The sequence below is a fragment of the Urocitellus parryii genome, chromosome 5, assembly GCF_045843805.1.
Source record: "Urocitellus parryii isolate mUroPar1 chromosome 5, mUroPar1.hap1, whole genome shotgun sequence".
Taxonomy (NCBI): Eukaryota; Metazoa; Chordata; class Mammalia; order Rodentia; family Sciuridae; genus Urocitellus; species Urocitellus parryii.
Genome location: NC_135535.1, coordinates 147,161,695 through 147,181,620, shown reverse-complemented (window position 1 = coordinate 147,181,620; position 19,926 = coordinate 147,161,695). Strand labels below are relative to the sequence as shown.

Genomic DNA, 19,926 nt, shown 5'->3' with positions numbered 1-19,926 from the left:
AGTAGATAAGACAAAGGGGAATGAGGGGAAGGGAGGGAGGATAGGAAAAGGAAAGACAGTGGAATGTACCACAGTGAGTCTCACCATCATGTACATCTACAAGAATGGGGTCCTAATTAGAATAAGATATTCCATGCTTATATAATTATATCAAGATGAATTCTACTGTTATATATTATAACTAAAAAGGACCAATAAAAAAAGAAACAGTTTGTTTTTAATCACCAAATCAACAAGGGGAAAATAACCTTATACTGAGATATAGATGTGGGGTTTTCCTGTTGCATTTCTACTCCCATGGACAGCCTTGTCTTAGTAAGATTTTTGGGTTCTTTTATCTCCAAATCAATGATGATAATTTGAATGTTAAGGATCTACCATAACAGAATCTTTAGTCTTTTCTGATGTTTGGAATCGAAGCCATGGTACTGAAGTTCTTATACAGCTATATATATAAGAGAGAAGATGGATCCGTTTCCTCTCTTTTGCTTGATTGGAGATGGTAGGGAAGACCGAAGGACACTGCATATCTTCTCCTACATCACTTGGTTGTCTTTTAAAGTATAGAAACTTGACTGTGTTCCAGCTCCTTTATCAAGACATTCCCACTTGTCCCATGTTTACTGCCTACACTTGTTATGTTTGTGTCCAATCCTTTTGTTTTTTCTTATCCTGTTGAAGATGTCTTAGAAGTGTGAAGGGCTCCTTCTTATACAGTTGGTGCTGCTCTCATGGGTTACATTTGCTCTTTTGTCATATTGGGCCTAACTTGGGTATAGTCATAACCTTCCTCCCGTATTCCTTTGTCTAAGGGAGAACATTTTTCTCTTGAGGAAGAAGATCTTTCTCCCTTTTTTTTCCCCCACCTGTGTTACTGAGGATTGATCCCAGGGGTACTTTACCATTTAAACATCCCCAACTTTTTATTGATTTTTTTTTTTTTTTTGAGACAGGGTCTCACTGTGATGCTGAGACTGACATTGAACTCGTGTTCTTCCTGCCTCAGTTTCCTGAGTCTCTGGAATTAAGTGTGTGCCACCACACGTGGCAGATGTATGCCTTTTAAATCTGAAGGGCTTAACTAAGTTATCTCAGTTTTGGTTCTGCTGGAGGGGGATATATATATATATGTGCGTGTATATATGTACATATGTATATGTATATAGGTTGTATATAGTGTGTGTGTGTGTATTGTTGTAATTTAATAACTTTGCTAGTCCTGGTGAGACAGGAACAAAGAAAAGGACATCAGAGGGTAAGTCTTCTCTTACCTCTAGTACCTGTTTATTTAATTCTGAGAAAATCGGCTCTTTGTATGACCTTATTTATGTTGATAGATAGCAGGATATAATCTTCCCTTATCTTGAAAAGTTTTCAGGAGAAATGCTTGTTAGTACATTCATAAATGAAAATGAATCATGATATCATTTTACCTAGGAAAAGGGAAAAAATTTCCTTTGCATACTTTTTTCCTCATTGGACCTTCCTTTCAAACTCCAACTGTAAGCAGCTCATCTGTGTATAATAACTGGGGCTTTTATAATTTTATTCTTGAATCTCCATTTAAGTTTTCTGTGGGAACATGCAAGCAGAATGCCAAAGTGATTTACAGACCAACTTTTGGGGAATGCTGCATTCTAAAAAGCAAGATATTTGTTTTCTCTTTGAAACTAGTAGACTGAAATGTATATTTGCAATGACCATCATTTGGATGTTTTTTTTTTTTTTTGTGGGGGGTACCAGGGATTGAACCCAGGGACACTTAACCACTAACCCACATCCCCACTGTTTTTTATTTTTTGAGACAGGTCCTTGCTGAGTTGCTTAGAGCCTTGCTAGGAGGTGGCTTTGAATTTGTCATCCTCCCATCTAGGCTTCTGGAATCATTTGTATTACAGGCATGCGCCACCATGCCTGCCTCCAATTACTAATTTTAAATGGAAAATAAATATTGTTAAAGTACTAAGATTTTTTGCTTAACAATACATAGATACCATAAATAGTATTCAAAAGGGGTATGAATGTATTCTGGGACAGCTCTTGAAATAATAATATTGCCCTTTTTTTAAGATTTTTTTTAAACATTATTTATTTTTATGTGGTGCTGAGGATTGAACCCAATGCATTACCCATGCTAGACATGCACTACACCACTGAACCACAACCCCTGTCCCCATTATTGCCTTTTTGATGCCAGTGGAAACCTTATTATCTACTTTATACCTTTTGCTTATAGTTGAATACTTATTAAATTCATCTCCTGCTAGAGTTTGTCAGTGAAATTTATACTTGTTATAAATTTGTTGGTTACTCTTTTTTTTTTTTAGGTAGAAGAGTAATAATTATGGACTCTAAATTTATTTCAGCTTATATCTTTGTGTGTGTGTGTGTGTGTGTGTGTGTGTGTGTGTGTATATATATATATATATTTAATAACTTTATTTTATTTTTATGTGGTGCTGAGGGTCGAACCCAGGACCTCGCATGTGCAAGGCGAGCACTCCACTGCTGAGCCACAACTCCAGCCCCTAAACTTCTCATTTTGTTTTTCTCTTGACAGTTACTTGAGCTAATTTGTCTATTTCTAATTAAAGTTTTTATTTAATAACAGATTTATACCTAAAACTGGAAGATGTGACCCATAAATTTAATAAGCCCTGTATAATGGATGTAAAGATCGGGCGAAAAAGCTATGATCCTTTTGCCTCATCTGAGAAGATTCAGCAACAGGTCAGCAAGTACCCATTAATGGAAGAGATTGGGTTCTTGGTGCTTGGCATGAGGGTAAGAGTTATTATTGGCATAACTATATACATTTTTATTTCTATGTTTTTCCCTTGAAAAACTATGAATATTATTATACTAATATATCAGAAGATAATGTTTTGAAATTAAATTATCTATAACTCCCCAATGTATGAATTATATACCTTAGGTAATGAAGGTAGGGATTTTTAGGGTTATTGTCTCTGGTCCTGGTACATAGTAGGTGATTAAATAAATAGAAAACTGAACCTCAGCATTATAACTTTGGTAATTTTGTTTTAAAGAAGCTTTAAGTTTAGTTACAAAATAAACATTAAAAGTAAATGTGATGTTTTGTATGATTTCCTGGACACTTGTGCTATTTATATATTCAGTAATTTTACTATATTTTTAAAATGGAAAATAAATTAAAATATAGGTTGCTTCAACCTTTGTGGTTTAAAATAGTTGTTTTATTTCCTAACAATTCTGTTGACTGGCATTTTTAGTTTTTGATTTTTAACTGATACAAAATAGTTTTACATATTTGGCATACCATGTAATGTTTTGATACATGTTTAATATTTATATCAGGGTAAACATATCTATCACCTCAAATATTTACCTTTTCTTTGTGGTGAAAATATTCCCAATTCTTTTTTCTAGTTTTAAAAAAATATACAGTATATTATTATTATCTATGGGTTCCTTACTATATATATTAGAATGCCAAAACTTCTTTTCTCTTTCGAACTTTGGATGTGCAGTTCAAGTTGTGCTTAGGGAGACAGTTCTTTCATTGGTTTCACCCACAGCTCCTTATGTGGTTGCTGGTGTCAGATAACTTAACTGGGACTTGCTGGTTTAAAATGACCTTGCTCTTGGTCTACAAGTTGGCACTGATTGTTGACTGGCTTTTATATGTGATGTCATCTGTCAGAAGGCTAGCTTAAGCTTTTTCATGTCACAGTACTACATTCCAAGAGGCACACACCAGCAGGAACTGCAAGTGTTGTTCAGCTGATAGGATTGGGAAATAGATTCTACTTCTGATGGTGGGAAAAACCAAGTCACGAGTTGAATTACAGAGTGCAGGAGGATGAGAGAGAATTGTTCAGGCTGTTGTGCAGACAGTACCACGCAGTTGGGAAATAATATGGAATAAAATTCTCTAAACAAATGGTATGTCTTCTAGGTGTGTGGAGATACAATTTGTGGATAATGCCAAATGATTGCTTACTTATATAAACATAATGAAATCATCATGTAAGATAATATGTGAGTCTTTTGCATTTTAAACAGGAGAGCTAATAAGAAACATTATAGGTAATTGTTAGTGTGGTAGTAATAACTGCACAATCGAATTTGATATGATTATAAACAAAACAAGAAAAATCACCCAAACATTTATTTCATTTTAGATAACAATAAATTGTGGGTATACAGAAAAGTAATGGAATAATATTAAAACAAGAAATAGATATCCCATAGCAATCTGACTGGACAGCTATTTAAACCTCCACTCTTTTCAAATTTCTTGTCTTTCACTTTAGAAAAAATAAAAACCATCAGATAGGATTTACCTTAATTTCCTGCTAACAAATATTTATACTTTACCTACAATTGCCGTTTTCCTTGTGTTCCTTCCTGTTGAATTGGAAAATTTTTAATCCTTTTGTCTAAAGGCATCCCTTCTTTATTATATCCTCTAGGTTTCACTCTCTCCCACTATCTCAAGAGCCTTATATTTCTGTCTGTAGTTTCCTCAGCGTTTTTAACATGAATGAGTGCTAGAGTTTGCAAGTAGAGATAATTTGACTTCACAATCTATTAAGATGATCGTGTGATTTTTGTCTTTAATTCTACTTATGTGATGAGTTACATTTATTGATTTGTGTATGTTGAATCAATCTTATATCCTGGGAATGACCAACTTGATCATGAAATGCAATCTTCTTTATGTGTTTTAAAATACTAATTGCTAATATTTTAATAATATTTATATCTATTTTTTATAAATTTTATTTATTTATTTAGTTGTTTATAGACAAGAATGAAAACAGTCCTAAAATGTATATGGACTAATAAAAGACCCAGTATAACCATAACAATTCTGGCACTATGAATAAGCTTGCAGGTATCACAATATCTGACCTCAAATTATACTATAGAGTTATAACAAAAACAGCATGGTGTTTTCATTAAAAGAGATATGAAGATCAGTGGAATAGAATAGAAGACACAAGCAAACCCACACAAGTACAGTCATCTCATCCTTGACAAAGGAGCTAAAAAACAATGTTGGAGGAAAGAGACAGCCTTTTTAAACAAATGGTGCTGAGAAAACTGGATATCCATATACAGAAGAATGAAAGGTGACCCCTATCTATCTCCTTGCACAAAAGTCAACTCAGAATGGATCAAAGCCCTTAGAACTACAACAGAAGCTTTGCAACTGATAGAAGAAAACATTGGGTCAACACTCCAACATATAGGCTTAGGCAGTGACTTCCTTAGTAAAAGTTCTAAAGCTCGAGTAATAAAACCAAGAATCATAAGTGGAGTGGATCAAATTAAAAAGCTTCTGAATAGCAAAGGAAATAAGTATAAAGAGAGCTGGGCATAGCAAAAAATGCCTATGATCCCAATGACTTGAGAGGCTGAGGCAAGAGGATCACAAGTTGGAGGCCAACCTCAACAACTTGGTGGGACCCTGTCTTAAAAAATAAAAAGGACTCAGGTTGTATATAGCTCAGTGGGGTAAAGTGCCCCTGGGTTCAATCCCCAATACCAAAAAAAAAAAAAAAAAAAGTGAAAAGAGATTCTTCCTTTTCACATGGGAGAAAATCTTTGCCAGCTACTTTTTCAATATTTAAAGAACTTAAAAGTCTCAGTCAATAAATAGGCAAATGTAAACAGACATTTCTCAAAAGAAGAAATAAAAATGAATAAGAAATACTTGAAAAAAATGTTCCAAATCCTCAACAATCAGGAAAATGCAAATCAAAACTACACTGAGATTTCATCTTGCCATTTAGAATGATAAACATCAAGGATATAAATAAATGCTGGTGAGGATATGGGGGAAAAGGAACACTTAAACATTGTGTGACTGCAGATTAGTATCACCAGTATGGAAATCAGTATGGGTGTTTTTCAAAAGACTGGAATGGAACTACCATATACCCAGTTATTCTACTTTTTGGAATCTATCCCAGAGCTGAAATCAGCATACTGTATTACTGTTTATATTCCAGTGTTTATAGCAGCACAATTCAATTCACAATTGCCAGATGAATAATGTGTGTGTGTGTGTGTGTGTGTATATATATATATATATATAAAAATTGGAGTTCTACTCCACCATGAAGAAGAATAAAATTATGTCATTTGCTGGCAAATGTATGAAACTGGACATCATGCCAAATGACATAAGCCAGACATAGAAAGTTGTGGGTCAAATCTTGTGTGGAAGCTAGAGAGAAATAAGGAATTTAAAAAGGGGATCTCATGAAAACAGAAGTGAGAACCGTAGAGTAGAAGAGGTTGCAGGGAGAAGGAGAGTGTAGGAACAGCAGAATGAAATTGACTGAATTATCCTGTGTAAATGTGTGCATATATTACATTGAATTCTGCTTTTATGTGTAATTATGATATACCAAGTTTTTAAAAAGTTAATAAGTAGAGGGAAGACCAATCAAGTAAAGGGAAGGGGATTGGGGGAGAGAGGAGGAGAAGAAAAAGGGAAATACTAGGGAATGAAAAAGAACAAATTATGTTACATACACGTGAGAATATGTTAGTTAACCCCCACTGTTATGCATAACTATAACATGCTAATAAAAACAGTAAAAAGGATATTAAACTATTGATCTTCTCTTGTCTTCTTATATCTTCAACTTGTGCCTATCCACTGTCTGGTTTTGGTTTAAATATGTTCAGATCACTCAATTCTTTAAAAAACAGAACATCAAAATCACTCCTGTTGTAGATTTAACTTGTCTCCTTTTCAGAACCAAACTAGTTACTTCCATTTCTTTACTTCCCACTCAGAATCTAGCTCATTATAATCTGGCTTCTGCCCATCATGTTACCAGATTGCTCTTCACTAAAGTCCCTAATAACACCCTCATGTCACTAAATTTAAGTAGCATTTTTCATTATTCATTTTACTTTACTTTGAAAAGCAGCCTTCAATATTGGCCAAGTTCTCCTTGAGACATTTTTCTTTTTTTTTGGTGACACCCCACCTCCAGTCTAAGACCACTTTGCAATCTCCTTTACCAGCTCATTTCTTTCTGTGTATTCTTTAAAAGTTGTGGTAATTTCTTGTTTCCATTTTAATACTCCGTCTCTTTTTTTGTACAGTGCTTTCTGTTCTTTTTGGTTACTTTTTGGTTTCACATATAACTCCCAAATGTGCATATCTTCAACCTCCACTTTGTCTTATATCTTCTAATTTGTGTGTGTAACAGCCTACCAGACATTTACTTAAACGTCTCAAACCCAATCTGACACATTTATCTCTCTCTCAAATGATCATAACAGTAACACCAAATCTCTCTTATTCCCTATTTAGTGAATGGCCTGCCATACATTCAGCCTTACAAAGTAGAAACCTGGTAGTCACTGTCATCCCTCAGAGCCATCTCTTGATTCCCAAACATCTCTTGAATCTCATTTTCACTGTTGTCCCTCTCTGAACTTTGGTCTCTCAAATTCAGTTTTGCTCTTTTCTAATTTGCTCTCTAAACATTGTAAAATATATGTCTAATCACAACATTCTCTTGTTTAAAAACTCTTTATTGGGTTTCCATTACCTTTAGTGTACACTTACAGGATAAATAAGTAAGCATTGCGTAATTTAGCTTTGCTAGGATGTATTGCTTCCCTAGATAAATAAAGGTTTGTTTGCATTTCCTTATATTTTTTTAAAAATTTAGTTTGTGGTGCTGGGGATTGAACCCAGGTCCTTGAGTCTGCTGAGCTTCATTCTCAGCCCCCTGTTTGTATTTCTTTAAAAGTAGCTTTATTGAGACTTAACTTATATATCTTTGAATTCATTCAGCTAAAGTCCAGTTGGGGGTATAGCTCATTGATAGAACATTTGTCTAGAATGGACAAGGCCCTGATTGGATTCCCAGCACCACAAAAGTAAAAATAAATAAACAAAGCTGTCCTCTGGTATCTGGGAGTTCTGCACTCATGAGTTCAGTCAACTGTAGATCAAATTTTTTTTTTTTTTAAATCATATTTGTACTACCGTACAGACTTTTTTCTTATTCTGTAAGCATTACTATATAAAACATTTATGTTGTTTTAGGTAATATAAGTTATCTAGTGATGATTTAAAGGATACAGATGGATGTATTCGTAGCTTAAATGCAAATTCTGTGCCATTTGTGTAAGGAACTTTAAGTGTCCTTGGATTTTGTTATCTGCAAGGGGTCCTGGAACCAATCCTCTGTGGATATTGAAGGAGAAGTGTATACATTTAATTGATTTTCATCTATTTATGTAGTTGGACAATCATCACCACATTTACTTTTTTTAATCACTCTTCAAAAACACTTTATACTCATTAGCAATCACTCCCCATATCTTTCCAACCCCTCTATTGGTATATGACAACTTATCTATTTTCTGCCTCTGTAGATTTGCCTCTTCTGGACATTTCATATAATTAAAATAATGTGGTCTTATGACTGTCTTCTTTTAATATTTTAATATATTAATATTTTCTTTTAATATTTTCAAGGTTCATCCATGTTGTAGCATATATTAGTACTTTAATTGCTGAATAACATTCTACTATATGGATAATACACATTTTATTTTTCCACTTGTTTATTGGGGGACTTTGGGTTATTTCCTTTTTAATGAATATTTCTGTAAATATTTCTATTTACGAGTTTTATTTCTTTTGGGTAGATTTCTTAAAATGTGAAATTTGTAGCTACTATGGTTAAGTTTATGTTTAGCTTTTTAAGAAGCTGCTAAAGTAGTTGTACCATTTTACATTCCTACCAAAAGTATTATTTTCTCATATCCTTGACCCATGTTACTTTTTTTATTCTTTTTTTTGGGGAGGAGGGGATCCACCTGGTAAATGTCTCGTAGTGTCTTATGGTTTTGATTTGCTTTTCCCTAATAGTTAATGTAGTTGAGCATCTTTTCTTTAACTTATTGACTTTTATCCATCTATCTACAAAGAAATGTTTGTTCAGATTCTTTGTCCACTTCCAATTGGCTTGATTTTTGTTACTGAGTTGTATACAGATCCCTTATGATCTAATCAACACTTGATTTCATAACTATTTTTTCCCGTTCTGTGGGTATCTTTTCACTTACTTGATGGTGTCCATTGAAGCACAAAAGTATTTAGTTGTGAAGTCCATTCTATTTATTTATCTATTTTTCCTTTTTTAAAAAAAACCTTGTGCTTTTGGTATCATGTGTAAGAAACCATTGCTTATCCCATAGTCATCAAAATCTAATTGACAGATTTAAACACTTTAACTTTTAAAAAATAATTTCTTTAGTGGGTGGTAAGTTCATTGAACTTTTAAAAGTTACAGTGGTTTTTAGACTGATAATGATGACAGACTGGGATAATTTTGAAATTAATGTTCCCAATTTTAAAAATTACCCTCCAGGATTGTCATGCCTTTAAATAAATTCTTGGTATTATCAAATAGACCGTTAAGTTTACCCAGTATATTGGTTTTTAAAAAAATTTTTGTTATGTTTCCTGTTATAATGAAGAGGTTTGGTAGGTAGAATAATTTTCTTATTTTTTGTGAAAATTTAGGAATTTTTTATTTTTAAATGTCTTTAAGCAATTATTCTGTTTCCTTGATTTCAAGATCATATAGACTAATAAGACTAATCATTGACTTAACAAAAGTTTATTGACATATGTGTTATAAAAGAGTAGAGCTGGGCATGGTGGCATACACCTGTAATTCCAGCAGCAATTCAGGAGGCTGAGGCAGAAGAATTGCAAGTTGGAGAGCAGCCTCAGCAACTTCGTGAGACCTTGTCTCAAAATGAAAAATCAAAAGGGCTGAGGGGCTGGGGTTGTAGCTCAGTGGTAGAGCACTTGTCTCGAATGTATGAGGTACTGGGTTCTATCCTCAGCACCACATAAAAATAAATAAACAAAGATATTGTGTCCATCTACGATGAAGAATATTAAAAAAAAAAAAAAAGGGCTGAGGATGTAGCTCAGTGTTGAAGTGCCTCTGGATTCAATCCCTAGTACCTAAAAAATAAATGAGGTTGAAACAAAATAGGGCCTGTAAAGCAAAGGAGTCAAAAAAATGGGGAATAGAGTGATTTTGGAAAAGGTGGAGTTTTTTTAAACTGGCAACAAGGTAATAGTAGTTGGAAAACCAAGAAAGAGCAGAACGTATTTGTGAAACAATTAAGAGTTTATGTAAGGTGACTGGAGTATATCATATATGGGTAGGTGGGATGTATATTATTTTGAAAGTATCAGACTTAAAGAACCAATTTAGAAAACTGAAAGATAATAACTGACTTAAGAGAAGTGACTTGCTTTGGAATGTAGTATTTTTAAATAGTGATAGTGTCCATATGGGCTAACAGTTGTACACATGGTTATTTAATTTTCTGTATTGTCTGAAAACATGCGGTGTGTGACTGTAGTGATTTATTACATTTATACACCAAAATTAATTAAAATATAATTTGTAAAATTCACCTGAAAAATTTTTAAATGCATATATTTTGCAAAATTTACCTGAAACATTTTAAATACATATATTTTAAGATTGTAGATGATTTTGTTTTTAGTGGTTCCAGTATTTTTTAAAAATCTATATTTTTTAAACATAAATCTAAAAGAGACACAATACCTTTTATTTTATTTATTTTTATGTGGTGCTGAGGATTGAACCCATTACCTCATATATATGAGGCAAATGTCGTACCAGTGAGCTGTAACCCCAGTCCAGTGTTCCAGTATATTTTTGGCAGCAACTTAATTGTTTTTTTTTTCCCCCTTTGGTACTAGGGATTGAACCCTGGGGCGCTTAACCACTGAGCAACATCCTCAGCCCTTTTTAAAAATATTTTATATCAAGACAGGGTCTCACTGAGTTACTTAGGGCCTCAGCAGCTTGGTGAAGCTGGCCTTGAATTTGAGATCTTCCTGCCTCAGCCTCCCAAGCCACTTGAATTATAGGCATAAACCATCGTGCCTGGCTTAAACTTAAATTTTTGATAAAGAAATACTTGCCCTTTGGAGAGGTTACCTTACCTAATTACTGATTCCTAATTACTTGGAGAAAAAAGCCAGCCTCAGTCTCAGCAACTTGAAAGTTATACTCGCACCCTAAAAACACACACGTGTAGCAACAAACAAAGGAATTTTTAAAAAATGTCTAAGGCGATATGCTAAGGCGAATAGAATGCTGAGCAAAAGCAAGCTTGATCTTTATTGACCACACTGTCTAAAAATCAGATTTTTTATATATTTCTGTTTTTCTATAACATGGGATTTAAATTTCTCTTTTCCATCAATAGATTTAATGTGAAATGTATTTAGATGTTTGAATTTTTTGCACCTGACATCAATTCATGTAGAAAGGGCAGATTATATGGTGAAATACCAACCAAGAAGAGCAGTAGCTTGCTCAGCATTCTATTCTCCTTATCCTATCTCCTTAGACGTTTTTAAAAATTCCTTTGTTTGTTGCTACACATGTGTTTTCAGGGTTGGAGTATAACTTTTAAGTTGCTGAGGTTGAGGCTGGCTTTGAATTTGTGATCCTCCTGCCTCAGCATCTGGAGCCCTTGGGATTGCAGGCAGCTGCATAGCACCCAGTGGGAGTATCTTTTGATTTACAAATATCTTTGCTACTGGCCAAAAGTTGGCAGTAAGTAGAGATTGGAGAAACTCTCAGATCTCTTTCCATTCCAGTTTTAGTGAAGTAGAAATAAACATAGGAACAGAGAAAGTCAATATAGGAGTTCCATTGAAACTATTTAGCTTTTAGTCTATAGGTGAAATTTAGGTATTCATATGTGAGGTTTAATTTGGCTCAGAAAATATGCTCCTGAATAATAGAATAGTGACAACTGTGCTTTTAGAATCTTGCACGTGTGTGTGTGTGTGTGTGTGTGTGTGTGTATGTGTGTGTATGTACACGTTGCTAGAGATTGAACCCAGGGCCTCACACATGCTAGGTAAGACTGAGCTATGTCCCCAACCCTGTTCTAAATTTTATTTTTGAGATAGGGTCTCAGTCAGTTGCCCAGGCTTGCCACGAACTTGCCATCTTTTTATGTTGCCTTCAGAGTAGCTGGCATCACAGGCAAGCGTCACCACACCCAGCCTTAGAATCTTAAGGTTATTTGTTTATTCATTGGTCCTAGTGATTGAACTCAGGGTCTCACTCATGTTAAACATGTGCTCTACCACTGAGCTATGTCCCTAACCCTAAACCCTTTTGAAACATGTAAAATAGATGTTTTTTTTATATATATTATGATTTTTTAAAAAAAAGTTTTAGTTGTGTTTCACAGTTCTTTTAAAAAATAATTTGTCCTGTAATCGAATGTAATCTTTGGTGCTTTTTTGCCATTTATAGTACCATTTTGTTCAAAAGAAATTGTCTTTCTTTGGCTGGGGGTGTAGCTCAGTGTTCTAGCTCTTGCCTGGCATGCTTGAGGACCTGGGTTCCAGCTCTAGCACTTACTGCCTTAAATAGGCCTATATGTGAGAAAGAATGTGGTCTGAATTTTTTCAATGTGGTGAAACATTTTAAATGGTAATTAGCCATATCAGACTGGAAGTTAAAATGTATCAATTTCCAAATATATTATTTTTTGTTTGTTTAAAATATTTATTTCTTTTAATTGTACACAATAACTTTGTTTTCATTTATTTAGTTTTTATGTGGTGCGGAGGATCCAACCCAGGGCCTTGCACACGCTAGGCGAGCATTCTACAACTGAGCCACAATCCAGTCCCTAAATATATTCTTAATGCTTCTTAAAAATAATTTTTGAGAAGATGCATACTTTTATGGTTTAGATTCCAAAAACTATAGAAACATATAGTGAGTAGTTCACCTCCACACAGGATATCTTATAGTTTTTTTTATCTGCAGTGTATCCTTGTGGAGATACTTTAAACTTATACAAATATGACATCTGTGTGTTCTATTATCACAAAACCTACTTTGAATACTATTTTGTGTTTTGCTCTTTTCCCCCCACTTAACATATACCAGAGATCTTTCTATTGTGGCACAGTATTGTTATACCACAATTTAATAAGTTCCCTTTGATGGATTTCTAGTTCTAGTCTTTTGCTGTTATAAGTAATGTTACAGTGAATGACCATAGACTACCTCATTTTATCAGTGTGCTAGCATATCCTTGGGATAAATCCTTAGAGGGAAATTGCTGGGCTCATATACATTTATAATTTTGACTGGTATTGGCAATTTGTCTGACATGGAGCATGTCTTTCAACCGGGACAATTTTGCTGCCCTGGGAGACATTTGGCAATGTCCAGAAGAGACTTTTTCAGTTGCCACATTTAGAGGGAATGGCTATATTCCTGGTAAGTTTGAGAGCTGTTTGATTTCTGTGAACTCTTCAAATCCTTTGTTTTTCCTTAAGTGTAAACATTTCTTATATTCATCATATAATAAATCTCAGCTAGTTTTTCAATTTGTATTTTGATTTCTTAGTTTTGGTTGCAAAAGCCTTCTCTAATTATGTTATTCAAGGATTCTTTCTTCCATGTTTGTTTGTTTTTTTAGAAGAGGACTTTTATCATTTCATTTTGTGCATTTTGGTCTTCGATATATTTGGAATTTACTTTGGTGTACAGCATAAGGTATCATTGTTTGATAAATAATCCATCCTTTCTCACTGGTTTAAAATCCTATTATCACATAACTAAATTCTCTTATGTGTTTGATTCTAAAATATTTTTAATATCTGGTAGGAGGGAAGGTTAGTCCTATTGTTTTTTCCTGGCTCTCCTTTTTTTTTTTTTTTTTTCCTAAGTGAAATGTTTTTTGGAAGAAAGTGCAATCCTTTTTTTGAGTTGGGGCCTCATATTGTCCAAACTAGCACCTAAAATTCCTAAACTCAAGCTATTCTACTGCTTCAGTCTCTTTGTTGGGACTATGGGGGTATGCCACACCTGTTCAATGTGAACTTTAGAATTAACTTACGTGGTTAGTTGTAAATTATCTGAATAGAATTTATATCTTTTATGAAGTGGAATTGTCTTTTTGGAGAACATTCATGGGTGTTTGTTTTAGGAATGTTCTAAAGATGTCTTCATATAGATTTTATACTTACTCAGTTTATATGTCTTAATCTTTTGATTTCATTTGTAAATGGGATCTTTTTTCCATTTTCTGACTGGTTTTATGATTATAAAAGATTGTTTTCTGTTTACTAATTTGTACTTAATCACCATTTCAGATTTTTATTATTTATATTCATTTTTCAGTCGATTTCTAGTTTACAGCAATTACCTATGAAGAGTAATAATTCTATACTGTCCTTTTTATATGATTAAACCTCTACTTTTTGGTCTTATCTATTTGCATCTGCTACTAACTCCAGAACAATATTAGATGATAACAATGACAAAAGATATTGTGATAGAATACTTTTTGTGGAAGCTTTTTATATTTTAAAAGAAATACTTCCTCATTTTTCCTTTAAACCTGATGCTAACTTTTGGTAGCTTGAGATAGATAAGATTATCTACAGTGGATATTATATTTGTTAAATACCTTTTCAGCATCTGTTGGTATGAGTACATGATTTTTTTCTTTTCAAACTATTAGAATGAATGATATAGGTTGATTTCATTTTTAACTCACATTTAACTCATATTGCTGGGTTAACCTCATGTGGTCAAAGAGTATTCTTTTTTTAGTGTTCACTGTTTTTCTTTCCTCCTTTTGATAGGTTTATCATGTTCACTCTGATAGCTATGAGACACAAAATCAGCACTATGGAAGAAGCTTAACAAAAGAAACTATAAAGGATGGTAAGTATTTAAAAAAGAAAATTTTTTTATAGTATCATTAATACTAATTCTGAAGTCATTTCAGTTTTAGTTTTCCTTCATAATAATAATCAAATTCATAATAATTTTTTTAAATGAAGCAGATTCACAGAATTGGATTAATCAGAACCCTTGGTTCATAATGCATCCAAATCATGGGACCACAGATGGCATTTTTTTAACATTTTCATTCATATCTTACTAATAAGTGTGTTAATTTTTCATTACTGTGACAAAAATCCCTGGGACAGTCAACTTAAGGAGAAAATGGGTATTTTGGCTCACAGTTTCAGTGTATGATCATTTGACCTATTGCTTTGGACTTAGGGTGACACAGTACATCTTGGCAGGAGCATGCTGTGGAAGAAAACTGTTCTCCTTCTGGCATCCAGGAAGCATGAAGAGGGGAACAAGGGGCCAGGATCTCAATATGCCCTTCAAGGGCACAGTCTCAGTGACCTCATTTCCTCCCACTAGACCCGCCTCAAGGTTTTTCCACCTCCCAGTAAGACTAAACCTTCACACATAGGCAGGGGACACTATATAGATTTAAACTAGCCCTATGCTTTTTAAAAAAAATATTGAACATTTGTGAATCAGCTATCTAGCTCATACTGAAACTAAAGGTTATCTTTAAAATAATTTTTTAAGTAAAGACTATGAGACATAATATATCAAAATTGCTTGTTATGTAAGAGACTTTTAGGATACATGCGTGTATAATGCTTTTTTGAAACTTCCAGTGTGTAGTTGAGCTATGAAACTTTTAAATAGTGTCAATATATACTTCTAAAATATTTGTGGTCAAAATATCACAAAAACAAGGATATCCTATATCTCTGAAACGTTCATTCTTAGCTCTACTAAGATAAGGACCAGTTTATGTGTAGCACGAGTTTGTGGAAAATGTTTATGTTATGTATAGAAAATAAACATCCACAGTGTGAGCCTGACAGTTAATGTTTCCTTTGGTATACTTAACCAACAGCCAGATAATATTCAGATTGACTTTTTAAAGAATATTTTTCTGGGATACAGTTTGGTCCTATCTGAATATATTTCTTAACAGTTATTGTTCCAAGGTGAAGAAACAAGTTATTTAAAAGCAGAAATAAAATTGTACATACCCATAAATTCCCAAGTATGACAAAATTTTAAGACATAGTTTTAAGAGATGCCTAATGACACAGGTTATTTAAAACATTTAAAAGTTTCTGTTTTGCTTAACAGTCATCCTGGAGAAGTGCTAGTCCCAAAAGCAAGTTTTAACTCTTGTGAAAAGACCAATCAGTATTGAGGAAAAATAAAAATTGGTAGAATTATGATTTGGTATTTGGTTACAGGCCATTGACATCATTAAAAATGGTTATATGACTCTAGGATTTAGATTAACTCTTAAATGTGATTCTAACAAACAGGTATTTTTTTCCATAAAATTCCTCACAGTAGCAAATTTTGGAATGGCATTTCTTCAGAGAAAACATAGAACTAAACTTCCAGTCTACCTGTCATAAATTTATTTTTCTTTTTTCTTTTATTTGACTGGAGTATTTCACTTTACATTTGTGTCATTTAAATGTTTTCTTATATGAGTTCATCACCAAAAATTGAGATCTAAGGTTTCTATGTCTAACTGGAATTCCTAGAATTCCAAATTTAGCTAAGTAACTGTAAGAATGGTGGGGAAAATACGAAGAATTTTATCTACTATGAATCCACTTTCCAAATGATAACTATTTTATACATTAATTCTAATCCTAATGTATTGTTTTATAGGAGTCTCCAAGTTTTTTCATAATGGGTTCTGTCTAAGAAAAGATGCTATTGCTGCCAGTATACAGAAGATTGAGAAAATTCTGCAGTGGTTTGAAAGCCAGAAGCAGCTTAGCTTTTATGCAAGTTCATTACTATTTGTTTATGAAGGTTCATCTCAGCCAACCACTACAAAATCAAATGACAGAACTTTGGCAGAAAAGTTTTTGTCCAAAGGACAATTGTCAGACACAGAGTTACTGGAGTACAACAATAACTTTCATGTGTTAAGTTCCACAGCAAATGGAAAAATAGAGGCTTCAGTAGGCAAAAGCTTATCCAAGATGTATGCTCGTCACAGAAAAATGTATTCAAAAAAACATCACAGTCAGACTGCATTGAAAGTTGAAAATATGGAGCAAGACAATGGGTGGAAAAGCATGTCACAGGAACATTTAAATGGAAATGTACTTTCCCAACTGGAAAAAGTTTTCTACCATCTTCCCACTGGTTGCCAAGAGATTGCGGAAGTAGAAGTTCGAATGATAGATTTTGCTCATGTGTTTCCTAGCAACACAATAGATGAGGGATATGTTTATGGTCTAAAGCATTTAATTACTGTACTTCGAAGTATTTTAGACAATTGAATCTTTTGCTGCAGTCTTTTTAAGGGGTGGACAAATCATCATAAAGAGCAGCAGTCATTATCTCTGCACCTGTAATGCTGTGTAAAAACTTTGTATTGTGAGTCAACATTTTATTTGTCTTTATACTTTTGGTAGAAAGGTTAACTTTTTTATAATCTTACTCAGGAATACTAATTTGTTCATTAGAAAACTATGAAGAATAAAGAAGCAGGAATGTTAAGCAGGGAATGTGGTGGTACATGGCCTAAACATCTATTTGGCTCAAGCAAAATGCAAACCATTATTCAGTAAGAGTTTATTTAGCTTTCTGTAGCCAATGTATCATGAAATCTGTCCACCCAAACTTGAAAATGAGCCATATCTAACCTATGACATAATTAGAACACCTTTAAAATCTAGAAAGCACAGGTTGATATCCTTAGTATTGCTATGTATAAAGTTATTAAAACTGGAGAAAATTCTACTTCAGAAATAAGTACCATTTAGGTTTTATATTAAAAGTTCAGACCAGCATATCAAAAGGTGCTTCTTAGTGAAATGATTTAGAATTGTTGCATTCCAAAAGCAGGTTTTTCCATTTAATTTTCATTTATCTATGTAATACAAAATATTATACTTTGTGAAATACACAACGGAAATGGACAACAACAACAACAACAAATATCTTGAAATTAAAGGCTCTGATGATTTTTACCAGGGTCAGAAGAGAGAAATTATTTGCAAGAAACAAAATTTTTTCTTTAAAATTCTTTTATTGCAAGTTCTTTTGTGGCAAAAATGGAATCTATATTTACTACAATGTGAGAAGACATTACATGATATGTAGGTATACATATAATACTTTTTCTCAAACAGAGGCTTCAAAAAGGTGAATGATTGAAATTTTTTTTTCCTCTAAACAATATTTTAGAGTGTTTTGCTTTTAAAATTCATGTATTTGTGGTCCCACTTAGTTAAGCAGTGGTATAGACGTTTGTTGCTAAATATAGTGTTTCTCAGAATTTGGTTAAGCAGTGAAAAACAGCATCTGATCATGTAAGTGTTTTTAAAAATACTGTGTGTAAATTAGTACATTGTATAGGGTTTGGAGCATATCTAAATCTGTGCTTCTGTTTCACTATTATTCGTAACAGCTTTAGATCATATCTAAAGAGAAACTAATTTTATTGGGGGCAGAGGCAAAATCACATTTGTAAATATTACCTTTGTTTTACACACACACCACCTTTTAAAAAATAACTAGGTATTTTTTCATTGAAAACTTGTAAGACTTTAAAATTAAATTTGAAAATAATTTGATGTTAATGCTTTCAAAGCACTTTGATTCACTAGTAATACATCTAAGTAGTTGAGCAGTTTTACCATATTCCTGGAACACATTTTGAAGTTATGATTTAAGATCTTTTCCTCCTCTTTTTACCTCAGAATCACAATTTAAACTTTTAAATCCAAGTGCCATTTTTATGTGGTATGGAGGAAATTTTGTTTCTTAGCTTCCCAACTCTCACTGAGGGTACTTTGCAAATATCTAAGTCCAAACAAAGTCACCAGATAAATTTCTATGAATACTATACTTAGCAAATCTTTTAAACTGGCATAACTTTATATGCATTTTGTTATTTTTATTTAGAATTAGTGTAAAATATTTTTCCTTGGGATGTAATGTTTCTCTGTATTCCCAAGTGGGTATTGGCCATACATTTTTGTGGAAATGAAATTCAAGTCTTAATTAATAGAAACTTTTTTATTTTTACTCTTTTTTTTCTTCAATATCGACTTTTGTTGTTGTTGTTACTTAGATAGTGTTAAGCTCATATAAATGAACACTATGTTGAATCTTCAGAGGATTTTTGTATGGGATTGTGTCAGCCTATGTACATTAAATTTAATAAATTTAAGTATTATCAGATTATTTGCACATTTTAGTTCAATAAAGTCTGAATCAGCTGTTCTAGATTTTCTTTATCTGTATTTGGAAATAGAGTTTTGTAAAGTCAATGTCTTGCCTTTCTGATAAAATAGATCATGTTTTGTTTTAATAAAACAAGAAGTGCTTTTATCTTTGTTTTTCAGGGAAGGGATTAACATTTAATTCTTTTTGTTTACATTTTTTATCACTGTTACCCAATGACCATTTTATGTTATTACTTTATAAGTAAGCTTGTATGTAACAGAATAAGTATCTGTTTCTGTAATCTACATGTGACTATTATCTAGTCCTGTTTTAAGATTATGCGGAAGTATGCCACTGTGGGGATGAATGATCACTATTCAGCAAACATGTTTGAACATGTAAATGTTCAAGAAATAAGCAAATTAATGATATGGTTTGGATTAATAGGATTATTAATTTTTTTCTCCCCTAGGAAACATAAATAATAATGTTAGTGTATTTCTTATGAAATGCACTCATATAAAGGACTTTTAAGAAATTGTGGATGTGAATACATTTCTCAAATGAAATTTAAATTGTAAAATAGTTTTATAATAAAGTATTTACATTAATTGATATTTTAATATGGATGGAAGTTGCATAGATTCAAATAAATTAAAATCACGATAAATGATACATATTTTATCTAAATAGTTTTTCAAGAAATAATTATGAAAATGTGTATATTAAATGGCTCTAACATGGAGCTTGTGGTATTTCAAATTGGTATTCATGATTCTTTGTTCTATGTGTCTGGAAAGATTGTACTTATTATGCC

At 32.9% G+C, this 19,926-nt stretch overlaps 1 protein-coding gene across 1 annotated transcript in view; it reads left to right on the top strand.

Moving 5' to 3' along the window:
• The window catches only part of Ipmk (inositol polyphosphate multikinase), a 48,869-nt gene extending 29,178 nt beyond the window's left edge, over positions 1–19,691 (top strand). The window contains exons 4-6 of the mRNA XM_077798830.1: positions 2,612–2,784; positions 14,717–14,798; positions 16,593–19,691. Coding sequence (XP_077654956.1) covers positions 2,612–2,784; positions 14,717–14,798; positions 16,593–17,215 — 878 coding nt within the window. The 3' untranslated portion in view covers positions 17,216–19,691. The remainder of the gene's footprint in view (positions 1–2,611; positions 2,785–14,716; positions 14,799–16,592) is intronic.
• The last annotated feature ends 235 nt before the right edge of the window (positions 19,692–19,926 follow it).